Consider the following 15,061-nt stretch of genomic DNA (forward strand, 5'->3'; position numbering starts at 1 on the left):
GGAGCCCCATAGAGCTCCATAGGACCCCATTGACCCCATAGAGCCCCATAGGACCCCCACGACCCCCATAGAGCCCCATAGGACTCCATTCACCCCATAGAGCCCCACAGACCCCTAAGACCCTCCCCACACCCCCCCACGACCCCATACACCCCCCATATTATCTCACCAGAACCACTTCGGGGCTGCTGCCCCCTTCGTGTCCGTGTCCCCCCATAGTTCCCCCATATGGGGCCGGGTCCCCCCGTCTCTGCAGCCTCAGCCCCACCGTGTGCTGCCCCATAGATTCCAGCAGCTGAGCCACCTCCCCCGACGGCAGCTGGTCGAAATACACGGTGGCGCTGACCAGCTGGTCCCCTGGGGGGGGGGGAGATAAAGGGGGGGGGTCGTCAGTTATTATGGGGGTTGGTTGAGAGGGTCGAGGGGGAGGGGAGACCCCCAACCCCACCCAATAAGACCCCAAAGCTCCAGCTTTCCACCCCATTCCTCCTTCCCCTCCCCCCCAAAGACCCCCACTGGCTGGACCCCCTCCTCCTCCCCCCCCAAGCCCCCCGTGCTGACCCCCTCCAGTCCCCCAGCCCCCCATATATTGCCCCCCCCCACCCCATAACCCCATAGGGTGACACTGACCCCCCCCCCCAAGCCCCCCCAAGCCCCCCCCATCCCCCCATGCCCCCACATATATTGCCCCCCCATACCCCCATAGGGTGATGCTGACCCCCCCTCAAATATCATCCCCCCATATATTGCACCCCCCCCCCCATCCCCCATATGGTGATGCCGTCCCCCCCCATATCACCCCCCCTATATCCCACCCCCCATATAACTCCCCCCATGCCCTCCCAAAGCCCCCCCCAGACCCCCATTCCCCCCCCCATATATTGCCCCCCCCCATCCCCCCATAGGGTGGGCCCCCCATATATTGCCCTCCGTCCCTCCACCCCCCCATAGGACCCCATAACCACCCCATGGGACCCCATAAGGACCCCATAGACCCCATAACCACCCCATGGGACCCCATAGCACCCCATGGGACTCCATAGGACCCCATTAGACCCCATAAGCACCCCATGGGACCCCATAGCACCCCATAGGACCCCATAAGGACCCCATGGGACCCCATAGACCCCATAGACCCCCCATACTGACCCTCCCTGACTCCCATAGACCCCACAGACCCCATAGACCCCATAACCACCCCATAGGACCCCATAGACCCCATAGCCCCCCCATACTGACCCTCCCTGACTCCCATAGACCCCATAACCACCCCATAGACCCCATAGACCCCCTATAACTGACCCTCCCTGACTCCCATAGACCCCATAGACCCCATAGACCCCCCATAACTGACCCTCCCTGACTCCCATAGGACCCCATAACCACCCCATGGACCCCATAAGCACCCCATAGACCCCATAGACCACATAACCACCCCATAGACCCCCCATAACTGACCTTTCCTGACTCCCACAGACCCCATAACCACCCCATAGGACCCCATAGGACCCCATAGGACCCCATAGACCCCATAACCACCCCATAGACCCCATTAGACCCCATAGCCCCCCCCATACTGACCCTCCCTGACTCCCATAGACCCCACAGATCCCATAGACCCCATAGACCCCACAGACCCCATAGACCCCATAACCACCCCATAGGACCCCATAGACCCCATAGCCCCCCCATACTGACCCTCCCTGACTCCCATAGACCCCATAACCACCCCATAGACCCCATAGGACCCCATTAGACCCCATAGACCCCATAACCACCCCATAGGACCCCATAGACCCCACAGACCCCATAGCCCCCCCATACTGACCCTCCCTGACTCCCATAGACCCCATAGACCCCACAGACCCCATAGACCCCATAACCACCCTATAGGACCCCATAGGACCCCACAGACCCCACAGACCCCATAACCACCCCATGGGACCCCATTAGACCCCATAGACCCCATAACCACCCCATAGGACCCCATAGACCCCATAAGCACCCCATGGGACTCCATAGGACCCCATTAGACCCCATAACCACCCCATAGACCCCATAACCACCCCATAGGACCCCATAGACCCCATAGGACCCCATTAGACCCCATAGGACCCCATTAGACCCCATAGCCCCCCCATACTGACCCTCCCTGACTCCCATAGACCCCATAGACCCCACAGACCCCATAACCACCCTATAGGACCCCATAGGACCCCACAGACCCCACAGACCCCATAACCACCCCATGGGACCCCATTAGACCCCATAGACCCCATAACCACCCCATAGGACCCCATAGACCCCATAAGCACCCCATTAGACCCCATAGGACCCCATTAGACCCCATAGACCCCACAGACCCCATAGACCCCATAACCACCCCATAAGGACCCCACAGACCCCACAGACCCCATTAAACCCCATAACCACCCCATAGGACCCCACAGACCCCATAGCCCCCCCATACTGACCCTCCCTGACTCCCATAGGACCCCATAGACCCCATAACCACCCCATGGGACCCCATAGACCCCATAGGACCCCATAGGACCCCATTAGACCCCATAGACCCCATAACCACCCCATAGGACCCCATAGGACCCCACAGACCCCATAGCCCCCCCATACTGACCCTCCCTGACTCCCATAGACCCCATAGACCCCCCATAACTGACCCTCCCTGACTCCCATAGACCCCATAGGACCCTATTAGACCCCATAAGCACCCCATAGGACCCCATAGACCCCATAAGCACCCCATAAGACCCCGTAGGACCCCATAGGATTCCATAACCACCCCATAGACCCCATAAGCACCCCATTAAACCCCATAGACCCCATAGACCCCATAACCACCCCACAGACCCCATAGACCCCATAGACCCCCATACTGACCCTCCCTGACTCCCATAGACTCCACAGATCCCATAGACCCCATAGACCCCATAGGACCCCATTAGACCCCATAGACCCCATAACCACCCCATGGGACCCATAGCACCCCATAGGACCCCATAAGGACCCCATAGACCCCATATACCCCATAGCCCCCCATACTGACCCTCCCTGACGCCCCCTCCATCCGCGGCCGACCCGTGCTGGACGCGCTGCACGACGACACCGCGGGGGGTCTGAGCCAACGTCAGACCGTGAGAAACAGCGCCCCCCAGTGGGGGGAATAGGACAAGGCGGGTGTCGTCATTGAGCTCCATCTATGGGGGATAATGGGGGTAATGGGGGGAATAATGGGGTTAATGGGGGAAATAATGGGGGTAATGGGGGGTAATGGGGAGTAATGGGGGGTAATGGGGGAAATAATGGGGGTAATGGGGTTATTGGGGGTAATAATGGGGGTAATGGGGTAAATAATGGAGTAAATAATGGGGGTAATGGGGGAAATAATGGGGTTAATAAGGGGGGTAATGGGGGAAATAATGGGGGTAATGGGGGAAATAATGGGATTAATGGGGGAAATAATGGGGGTAATGGGGGAGTTAATGGGGGTAATGGGGGAAATGGGGGAAATAATGGGGGTAATAGGGGGTATAATGGCGTTAAAGGGGGGTAATGGGGTAAATAATGGGGTTAATGCGGGTGTTATTGGGGTTAAAGGGAGTTAATGGGGTAAATAATGGGGTTAATGGGGGAATAATGGGGTTAATGGGGGAGTTAATGGGGGTAATGGGGGAAATAATGGGGGTAAGGGGGGGTATAATGGCGTTAAAGGGGGGTAATGGGGTAAATAATGGGGGTAATGGGGGGAATAATGGGGGTAATGGGGGAAATAATGGGGTTAAAGGGGGGTAATGGGGGGTAATGGGGTAAATAATGAGGGTAATGGGGGTTTGTGGGGTAAATAATGGGGGTAATGGGGGATAAAGGGGGGGGTTAATGGGGTTGAAGGGGGTTAATGGGGTAAATAATGGGGTTAATGGGGGGTTATTGGGGGTAATGGGGGTAATGGGATAAATAATGGGGGTAATGGGGGAAATAATGGGGTTAATGGGGGTTTATGGGGTAAATAATGGGGGTAATGGGGGAATAATGGGGTTAATGGGGGAATAATGGGGGTAATGGGGGAAATAATGGGGTTAATGGGGGTTAAAGGGGGAAATAATGGGGAGTTAATGGGGGAAATAATGGGGGAAATAATGGGGTTAAAGGGGGGTAATGGGGGAAATAATGGGGTTAATGGGGTTAATGGGAGGTAATGGGGGTTAATGGGGGGAAACAGCGCCCCCCAGTGGGGGGAATAGGATGAGGCGGGTGTCGTCATTGAGCTCCATCTATGGGGGGTAATGGGGTTAATGGGGGGAATAATGGGGTTAATGGGGGTAATGGGGTGTTAATGGGGGAAATAATGGGGGTAATGGGGGGTAATGGGGGAAATAATGGGGATAATGGGGGGTTAATGGGGTAAATAATGGGGTTAATGGGGGGAATAATGGGGGTAATGGGGGAAATAATGGGGGTAATGGGGGGTATAATGACGTTAAAGGGGGGTAATGGGGTAAATAATGGGGGTAATGGGGGGAATAATGGGGGTAATGGGGGAAATAATGGGGGTAATGGGGGAAATAATGGGGGTAATGGGGGGAATAATGGGGGTAATGGGGGAAATAATGGGGGTAATGGGGGGAATAATGGGGGTAATGGGGGAAATAATGGGGGTAATGGGGGAAATAATGGGGGTAATGGGGGGAATAATGGGGGTAATGGGGGAAATAATGGGGGTAATGGGGGGAATAATGGGGGTAATGGGGGAAATAATGGGGGTAATGGGGGGAATAATGGGGGTAATGGGGGAAATAATGGGGGGAATGGGGGTTAATGGGGTAAATAATGGGGGTAATGGGGGAATAATGGGATTAATGGGGGTAATGGGGGAAATAATGGTGTTAATGGGGGGGCTAATGGGGGGAATAATGGGGTTAATGGGGGAAATAATGGGATTAATGGGGGTAATGGGGGGTAATGGGGGAAATAATGGGGGTAATGGGGGGTTAATGGGGGAATAATGGGGGAAATGGGGGAAATAATGGGGTAATGGGGGAATAATGGGGTAAATAATGGGGTTAATGGGGGTTAAAGGGGGTTAATGGGGCAAATAATGGGGTCTATGGGGGTTAATGGGGTTTTAGGGCCGGGGGGGGCGGCTCCTTCTCCCACCTTTGTTTCCTATGGGGCCGATTCGTCGTCACCGGGTCCAGCTCAACTGTGGGATGAGCAGAGTCAGAACGGCCCCATAACTGCCCCATAACTGCCCCATAGCCACCCCATAACTGCCCCATAACTGCCCCATAGCCACCCCATAACTGCCCCATAGCCACCCCATAACTGCCCCATAACTGCCCCATAACCACCCCATAACTGCCCCATAACCACCCCATAACCACCCCATAACTGACCCATAGCCACCCCATAACTGCCCCATAACCAGACCTACAACCAGACCCACAGCTGGCCCCATAACCAGACCCAAAGACCCCACAACCAGCCCCACAACCACCCCATAACCAGACCCACAGCCGGCCCCATAACCAGACCCAAAGACCCCACAACCACCCCATAACCAGCCCCACAGCTGGCCCCAAAGACCCCACAACCACCCCACACATCTGGCCCCACAACCAGCCCCACAGCCCCCCCAGATGCATCCCCCCCTCCCCCCATTCCAGCCGTCCCCATCTCTATGGGGTGGAGCCCCACAGCCCCAGGGGGACCCCAAAGCGCTGCCCCCCCCCCCCCATACACAAACCCCACTGGTTGGGCCGGTTCTGCCCCATAACCACCCCACAGCCACAACCCGGCACGCCCGGCCCCAAAGCCACAACCACCCCATAACCAGACCCACAACTGGCCCCACAACCCTACAGCCACCCCATAACGATACAGCCCCACAGCCACCCCATAGAGATACAGCCCCACAGCCACCCTATAGCCACCCCATAGCCACCCTACAGCCCCATAGCCACCCCATAGAGATACAGCCCCATAACCACCCCATAGCCACCCTATAGCCACCCTACAGCCCCACAGTCATCCCATAGCCATCCTATAACCACCCCATAGCCACCCTATAGCCACCCTATAGCCACCCCATAGCCACCCTACAGCCACCCAATAGCCACCCTACAGCCCCATTGCCACCCTATAGCCACCCCATAGCCCCATAGCCACCCTATAGCCACCCTATAGCCCCATAGCCACCCTATAGACACCCCATAGCCATCCCATAGCCAACCTATAGCTACCCTAGAGCCACCCTACAGCCCCACAGCCACCCCATAGAAACCCTATAGCCACCCCATAGCCACCCAATAGCCACCCTATAACCACTCTATAGCCACCCTACAGCCCCATAGCCACTCCATAGAAACCCTATAGCCACCCCATAGCCACCCTACAGCCCCATAGCCACCCTACAGCCACCCCACAGCCACCCCATAGCCACCCTATAGCCACCCTACAGCCCCATAGCCATCCCATAGCCACCCTATAACCACTCTATAGCCACCCTACAGCCCCACAGCCACCCCATAGAAACCCTATAGCCACCCCATAGCCACCCTACAGCCCCATAGCCACCCTATAGCCACCCCACAGCCACCCCATAGCCATCCTATAGCCACCCTACAGCCCCATAGCCACCCTATAGCCACCCTACAGCCACCCAATAACCACCCTACAGCCCCATTGCCACCCTATAGCCACCCTACAGCCCCATAGCCACCCTATAGCCACCCTATAGCCCCATAGCCACCCTATAGACACCCCATAGCCATCCCATAGCCAACCTATAGCTACCCTAGAGCCACCCTACAGCCCCACAGCCACCCCACAGAAACCCTATAGCCATCCCATAGCCACCCTATAGCCACCACACAGCCACCCTATAGCCACCCCATAGCCACCCTACAGCCCCACAGTCATCCCATAGCCACCCTATAGCCACCCTATAACCACCCCATAGCCACCCTACAGCCCCATAGCCACCCTATAGAAACCACACAGCCACCCCATTGCCACCCAATAGCCACCCTACAGCCCCATAGCCACCCTATAGACACCCCATAGCCATCCCATAGCCAACCTATAGCCACCCTATAGCCCCATAGCCACCCTATAGACACCCCATAGCCATCCCATAGCCAACCTATAGCTACCCTAGAGCCACCCTACAGCCCCACAGCCACCCCATAGAAACCCTATAGCCATCCCATAGCCACCCTATAGCCACCCCATAGCCACCCTACAGCCCCATAGCCACTCCATAGAAACCCTATAGCCACCCCATAGCCACCCAATAGCCACCCTATAGCCACCCCACAGCCACCCTATAACCATCCCATAGCCACCCCATAGCCACTCTATAGCCCCATAGCCACCCTATAGACACCCCATAGCCATCCCATAGCCACCCTACAGCCCCATAGCCACCCTATAGACACCCCATAGCCATCCCATAGCCAACCTATAGCTACCCTAGAGCCACCCTACAGCCCCACAGCCACCCCATAGAAACCCTATAGCCATCCCATAGCCACCCAATAACCACCCTATAGCCACTCTATAGCCACCCTACAGCCCCATAGCCACTGCATAGAAACCCTATAGCCACCCCATAGCCACCCTACAGCCCCATAGCCATCCCATAGCCACCCAATAGCCACCCTATAACCACTCTATAGCCACCCTACAGCCCCATAGCCACTCCATAGAAACCCTATAGCCACCCCATAGCCACCCTACAGCCCCATAGCCACCCTACAGCCACCCCACAGCCACCCCATAGCCACCCTATAGCCACTCTATAGCCCCATAGCCACCCTATAGCCACCCCATAGCCACCCTACAGCCCCATAGCCACCCCACAGCCACCCCACAGCCACCCCACAGCCACCCCATAGCCCCATAGCCACCCTATAGCCACCCTACAGCCCCATAGCCACCCTATAGCCACCCCACAGCCACCCCATAGGCACCCCACCCTCCAGCCCCACAGATCAGAGGGAGGAACCCAAAACCCCAAACCCCCCCCCCCGCCCTATGGATAAAGGGGGAAGTGGGGCGGCTGTGGGGTTTGGTGGTTGTGGGGTTTTGGGGCTGTGGGGTTTCGCTTCCCCTTCTCCTCCCATCGCCAACCGCAGCCCCATAGGGCGGACCTATAGGGCGGACCCATAGGGAGAACCCATAGGGCGGACCCTATAACCTCATAACCCCGCCCCATAACCCCACCCCATAACCTCGCCCCATAACCCCACCCCATAACCTCGCCCCATAACCCCACCCTATATCCCGCCCCATAACCTCGCCCCATAACCCCACCCTATATCCCACCCCATAACCCCGCCCCATACCGGCCCTATATCCCGCCCCATAACCCCGCCCCATACCGGCCCTATATCCCGCCGTGCTATTTATGGCGGCCACGCGCTGCCCTATATTTAGCGCTGCCCCCCCCGGCCCTGCACCGCCCTATGGGGTCCCTATGGGGTCCCTATATGGGTGTCCCTATATGGGTGTCCCGATATGGGGTCCCTATGGGGTCCTATGGGGTCCTTATGGGGTCCCTATGGGGTCCCAGTGTCGCCCTATGGGTGTCCCTATATGGGGTCCCTATGGGGTCCTATGGGGTCCTTATGGGGTCCCTATGGGGTCCCAGTGTCACCCTATGGGTGTCCCTATATGGGGTCCCTATGGGGTCCTATGGGGTCCTTATGGGGTCCCAGTATCACCCTATGGGTGTCCCTATATGGGGTCCCTATGGGGTCCTTCTATCACTCTATAGGGTTCCTATGGGGGTCTCCATATGAGGTCCCCATGGCAGCCAATGGGTGTCCCTATAGGGTCACTGTGGGGTCCCCATGATACCCCAATAGGACCCCATAGGACCCCACAGAACCCCATAGGACCCTACAGGACCCCACAGAACCCCATAGGACCCTATAGAACCCCACAGGACCCCATAGGACCCTATAGAACCCCACAGGACCCCATAGGACCCTATAGAACCCCACAGGACCCATAGAACCCCACAGACCCCATAAAACCCCATAGAACCCCACAGACCCCATGAAACCCAAAGCTCTATGGGGCCCACGGACACGAGTGGGATTGGGAGGACCCACAGAACCCCATAGAAGCCCACAGGACCCCACTGACCCCATAGGACCCCACTAACCCCATAGGACACCGACCCCATAGGACCCCACTGATCCCATAGACCCCATAAGACCCCAAAGGACCTCATAGGACTCCATAAGATCCCATAGACCACACTGACCCCACCAACCCCATAAGACCCCTATAAACTCCATTGGACCCCATAGGAAAGACATGGTAAACCCCATAGGACCCCGTAAGACCCCATAGACCCCATCATCACCCCATGGGACCCCATAACCACCCCATGGGACCCTATAGACCCTGTAAGAACCCCATAGGACCCCATAGAGACCCCATAAGCACCCCATAGGACCTCATAGGACTCCATAGACCCCACAGGACCCCATAACCACCTCATTAAACCCCATAGCACCCCATTAAACCCCATAGGACCCCATAAGGACCCCATAAACCCCATAGACCCCATAACCACCCCATAGGACCTCGTAGGACCCCATAGACCCCATCAGCACCCCATAGGATCCTATTAGACCCCATAGACCCCATAACCACCCCATAGAACCCCATAGGACTCTAATAGACCCCATAGACCCCATTATCACCCCATAGGACCCCACAGACACCATAGAGACCCCATAGACCCCATAACCACCCCATAGGACCCCATAGGATCCTATTAGACCCCATAGACCCTATAAGCACCCCATAGGACCCTATAAGACCCCATAGACCCCATTATCACCCCATAGGACCTCGTAGGACCCCATAGACCCCATAACCACCCCATTAAACTCCATAGGACCTCCATAGGATCCTATTAGACCCCATAACCACTCCATAGGACCCCATAGACCCCATAAGCACCCCATGGTACCCCATAGGACCCCATAGACCCCATCATCACCCCATGGGACCCCATAGGACCCCATTAGACCCCATCATCATCCCATAGACCCCACAGAGACCCCATAGAACCCCATTAAACCCCATAGACCCCATAACCACCCCATAGTTAAGACCCCATAGGACCCCATAACCACCCCATGGGGCCTCATCGGACCCCATAGACCCCATAAGCACCCCATGGGACCCCATAGGACCCTATTAGACCCCATAGACCCCATCATCACCCCATAGGACCCTATTAGACCCCATAGACCCCACTATCCCCCCCCCCGCCCCATAGATCCCCACGTGGAGCCGCACCCTCGGCCGCTCCCGGACCGGTTCCACCGCCCCGCCCCCACGCGAGACCCCGCCCCCACGAAGGGGGGGGTTGGGATCTAGGGGGGGGATCCCCCATATCCAGCCCCATATCCAGCCCTACAAACCCCAAAAAGGTCCCAAATAACCCCAAAAATCCGCCCCCCCCCCATTAAAATCCCCCCCACGACCCCACGCGTGACCGCGACCGCGCCCTACAACCCCCCCCCCCCTAAAAAACCCCATTAAAATGGGGCGGGGCTTAAAGGGGCCAACGGGACACGAGTGGGGGGGGGGGGAACCACACCCTGAGCCCCCCCCACGGGGAAACGAGAAACACGCGTGGGGTGGGGGGTGGGGGGGGGCATCAAAATGGGGCGGAATTGGGGGGGATTGAGATTTAAAGGGGCCGTGGGGTTTATAGGGACTTATAGGGACACCCCCCCCCACGCGAGATGAGGGTGTGGGGATGAGAGTGGGACACGCGTGGGGTGGGTCTAAATGGGACCGAATGGAGCCGAAAAACACGCGTGGGGGGAGCTAAAAAGGGGGGATTTAGCACCAAAATCACGCGTGGGGTGGGTGGGGTTAAAGCGGGGGGGGTCCGGTACGATAATGGGGTGAATAGGGCCGGATGGGAACCAAGGGAACCCACGCGGGACACGCAACCCACGCGTGGAGCCGCCCCATTAGGGAACCCCCTATGGATCCCCCCTAAGAAAGCCCCAAAACAGCCCGAAATGGCCCCAAAATGGAGCTGAAAACGACCCCACGCGGGATATACCCCCACGGCCACACCCGGATCCGCAAACACGCGTGGGTGACCCCACAAGAACATCCAAAAAGCCCCAAAAAGCCTCAAAAAAGCCCTAAAAAAGCCCTAAAATAGCCCCAAAAAAGCCCCACTCAGGACCCCACCCTCCGTGCCCCCATATCCCCCCATAGACCCCCCCACTCCATAACCGGACACGAGTGGGCGCGGCTCCGAACCCCACCCCCCCCATAAGTCGGACGAAACGACCCCAAACAGCCCCAAAACGACCCCAAAACAGCCCGAAACGGCCCCAAAACGACCCTAAAACGGCCCTAAAACAGCCCTATACCCCCCCCAGGACCCCCCCCACTCAATACTTCCCCACTCGTGACACTTCCTCCCCCCCCAACTCGGACGGGACGACCCCAAAACAGCCCCAAAACAGCCGAAAACAGCCCCAAAATGGCCCTAAACGGCCCCAAAACGACCCTAAAACGACCCTAAAACGGCCCTAAACCCCCCCCCACTCAATACTTCCCCACTCGTGACATTTCCCCCCCCCCCCCACGCCCTTTGCGGACCCCCCCGCCCCGCCCCGCTCTGTTTACCACTCACCGACTCCCCCCCTCCCCATTACCCCCCCCACACTGTGGGCACCCCACGCGTGTCCCCAACCCCTCCATCCCCACCCCACTCGTGACCCCCCCACGGACCCCTCTGTGCCGACCCCCCCCCCATATACCCCCCTATTACCCCCCATATACCCCACTACCCCCCCATATACCCCCAATACGGACCCCCTCCCCCCAACTATTCGCCCCCCAACCCACGCGTGTTTCTGCCCCCCCCACCCCACTCACCGCCCCATCGCTCCGTGCCCCCCCCCATATAACCCCACTATTCCCCCCCCTATATACCCCCTCTATCCCACCCCATAGACCCCCAATATGGGACCCCCCCCCACTACTCTTCCCCCACCCCACGCGTGTTTTTCCCCCCCCACTCACCCCATATTCTCCTTGTGGGGTCCTTGCCGCCCCCCCCCATGTAACCCCCCCCTATTACCCCCCATATACCCCCTCTATCCCCCCCTATAGACCCCCAATAACGACCCCTCCCCACTATTCTCCCCCCAACCCACGCGTGTTTCTGCCCCCACCCCACCCCATCGCTCCTTGACCCCCCCCATATACCCCACTATTACCCCCCATATACCCCCATACCCATATACCCCCCCTATCTCCCCCCATAGACCCCCAATAACGACCCCCCCGCCATATTCTCCCCCCACCCCACGCGTGTTTTTCCCCCCAACTCACCGCCCCATCGCTCCGTGTGGGCTCCTTCCCCCCCCCCAATATAACCCCCCTATATACCCCCTATATTCCCCCCTATCCCCTATTACCCCCCTATAGACCCCCTATAACGACCCCCCCCCATATTCTCCCCCCACCCCACGCGTGTTTCCCCGCCACTCACCGCCCCATCGCTCCGTGTGGGGTCCGTGTCGCCCCCCCCCCTTATAAGCCCCCATATACCCCCCTATCCCACCCCATAGACCCCCATAGACCCCCTATAACGACCCCCCCCCCATATTCTCCCCCCACCCCACGCGTGTTTCCCCCCCACTCACCGCCCCATCGCTCCGTGCCGCTCCCGGCCCCGCAGTGGCCGCGCCCCGACGGCGCGTCGCTCTTGTAGGGCGGAGGTGGGGGGGGGGGCGGGGCGATGTGGGGCGGGAGGGGGGGGGGAAATGGGGGGGGAAACCGCACAGACCCATAGAGACACAGTGGGACCCATAGGGAACCATAGGGACCCATAGAAACCCCATAGAGACTCATAGGGACGCATTGGGACCCTATAGGAACCCCATAGAGACACATAGGAGACCCATAGGGATGCATTGGGACCCATAGAGACCCGTAGGGACACATAGGGACACATAGAGACCCATAGGAACCCCATAGAGACTCATAGGGACGCATTGGGACCCATAGGGACACATAGAAACCCCATAGAGACACAGTGGGACCTCATAGAGACCCATAGGAACCCCATAGGGACGCATAGGGACCCCATAGGGACGCATAGGGACCCCATAGAGACCCATAGAGACCCATAGGGACCCATAGGGACCCCACTGGAACCCATAGACTTCTCTGAGATGTATTGGGCCCCATAGATACCATAGACACCCCATAAAGACCCCATAGAGACCCACAGGGCCCCATAGACCCCATAGGGCTCCACAGGCCCCATAGAGACCCACGTTCACCCCATAGGGACACACACACACCCCATAGAGCCCCACAGAGGCCCCATAGGCCCCATAGAGCCCCACATTCACCCCATAGAACCCTATAGAGCCCCATAGACCCCATAGAGCCCCATAGATCCACATTCACCCCATAGAGACCCATAGGGACCCATAGACCCCATAAGGACCCACAGCCACCCCATAGGGCCCCATAGAGCCCCATAGACCCACATTCACCCCATAGAGACCCACATTCACCCCATAGAGACCCACAGCCACCCCATAGGGCCCCATAGAGCTCCATAGACCCACATTCACCCCATAGAGCCCTATAGAGCCCCATAGCCATTCCATAGGGCCCCATAGGCCCCATAGAGACCCATAGGGACCCACATTCACCCCATAGAGCCCCATAGAGCCCCATATTCACCCCATAGATCCCTATAGATCCCTATATCCCCCCCCCCCATCCCAGCCCCACCCCGGGGTTCCCCGTCCCCGCCCCCCGGGGTCCCCCCTCGTGTCCCCCCCTTTAAGCCCCGCCCCCTCCTCCCCCTCCCCCACCCGGAACACCCCCCCCCGCCCCTCCCCCCCCCGCAGGGAATCCCGGCCCCGCCCCATAAAGGAATCCCCGCAGGCCACGCCCACTTCGAAGCCACGCCCACTTCAAAGCCACGCCCACCCTGAGGCCACGCCCCCACCGACCGCTCCCATCCAGATGCATTGGGACCCATAGAGACACATAGGAACCCCATAGAGACACACTGCAACCCATAGGGACCCCATAGAGACACATTTGGACCCATAGAGTCCCATAGAGGCCCATAGGGACCCCATAGGGACCCCATAGAGACATGCTGGGACCCCATAGAGACATGCTGGGACCCATAGAGACATAGGGACCCCATAGGGACCCATAGAGACACATAGGGACCCCATAGAGACCCCATAGGAGACCCATAGAGACCCCATAGGGACCCCATAGATACACGTAGAGATGCATAGGGACCCATAGGAACCCCATAGAGACACATTGGGACCCATAGGGACCCCATAGAGACCCATAGGGACACATAGAGACACATAGGAACCCCAAAGGGACACATAGGGACACATAGGAACCCTATAGAGACACATTGGGACCCCATAGGGACCCCATATAGACCCATAGGGACACATAGAGACCCATAGGGACCCCATAGAGACACATAGGGATGCATTGGGACCCCATAGAGACACTTTGAGACACATAGGAACCCCATAGAGACACATTGAGACCCCATAGGGACCCCATAGAGACACATAGGGACCCATAGGGACCCCATAGAGACCCATAGGGACACATTGGGACCCATAGGGACGCATTGGGACCCCATAGGGACACATTGGAACCCATAGGAGACCCATAGAGACACATAGAGACCCATAGGGACCCCATAGAGACACACTGGGACCCATAGGGACCCCATAGAGACACACTGGGACCCATAGGAGACACATAGGGACCCCGTAAGTACGCATTGGGACCCATAGAGACACATAGGAACCCCATAGAGACCCATAGGGACACATAGAGACCCATAGGGACCCCATAGGGACCCATAGGGACCCATAGGGACACATTGGGACCCATAGAACCCACATCTATGGGGCTGAACACACATCTGGACCTTTTGGGATCCCCCTCCCCCCCCCCTCCCCCCCCCCCCGAGGTC

At 58.2% G+C, this 15,061-nt stretch overlaps 1 protein-coding gene across 8 annotated transcripts in view; it reads right to left on the reverse strand.

Moving 5' to 3' along the window:
• Nucleotides 1-12,809, reverse strand: part of AHNAK (AHNAK nucleoprotein) — a 31,261-nt gene extending 18,452 nt beyond the window's left edge. For 5 of the 8 annotated variants that reach the window (XM_085535150.1, XM_085535152.1, XM_085535151.1 and 2 more), the window contains exons 1-4: nt 12,723-12,799; nt 5,173-5,218; nt 3,065-3,215; nt 170-357 (exon numbers count right to left, since the gene is read on the reverse strand). In XM_085535150.1, the coding sequence (XP_085391276.1) occupies nt 170-357; nt 3,065-3,215 (339 nt within the window). In that variant the 5' untranslated portion in view covers nt 5,173-5,218; nt 12,723-12,799. Of the gene's footprint in view, nt 1-169; nt 358-3,064; nt 3,216-4,218; nt 4,290-5,172; nt 5,219-11,949; nt 11,975-12,722 lie in introns of those variants that run through there. The other 3 variants (XM_085535148.1, XM_085535153.1, XR_014941761.1) reach the window with 3 other exon arrangements.
• Nucleotides 12,810-15,061: the final 2,252 nt, after the last annotated feature.

The sequence above is a fragment of the Coturnix japonica genome, unplaced genomic scaffold, assembly GCF_054131305.1.
Source record: "Coturnix japonica strain WE unplaced genomic scaffold, WE-NBRP24 Scf109, whole genome shotgun sequence".
NCBI classification, from domain to species: Eukaryota; Metazoa; Chordata; class Aves; order Galliformes; family Phasianidae; genus Coturnix; species Coturnix japonica.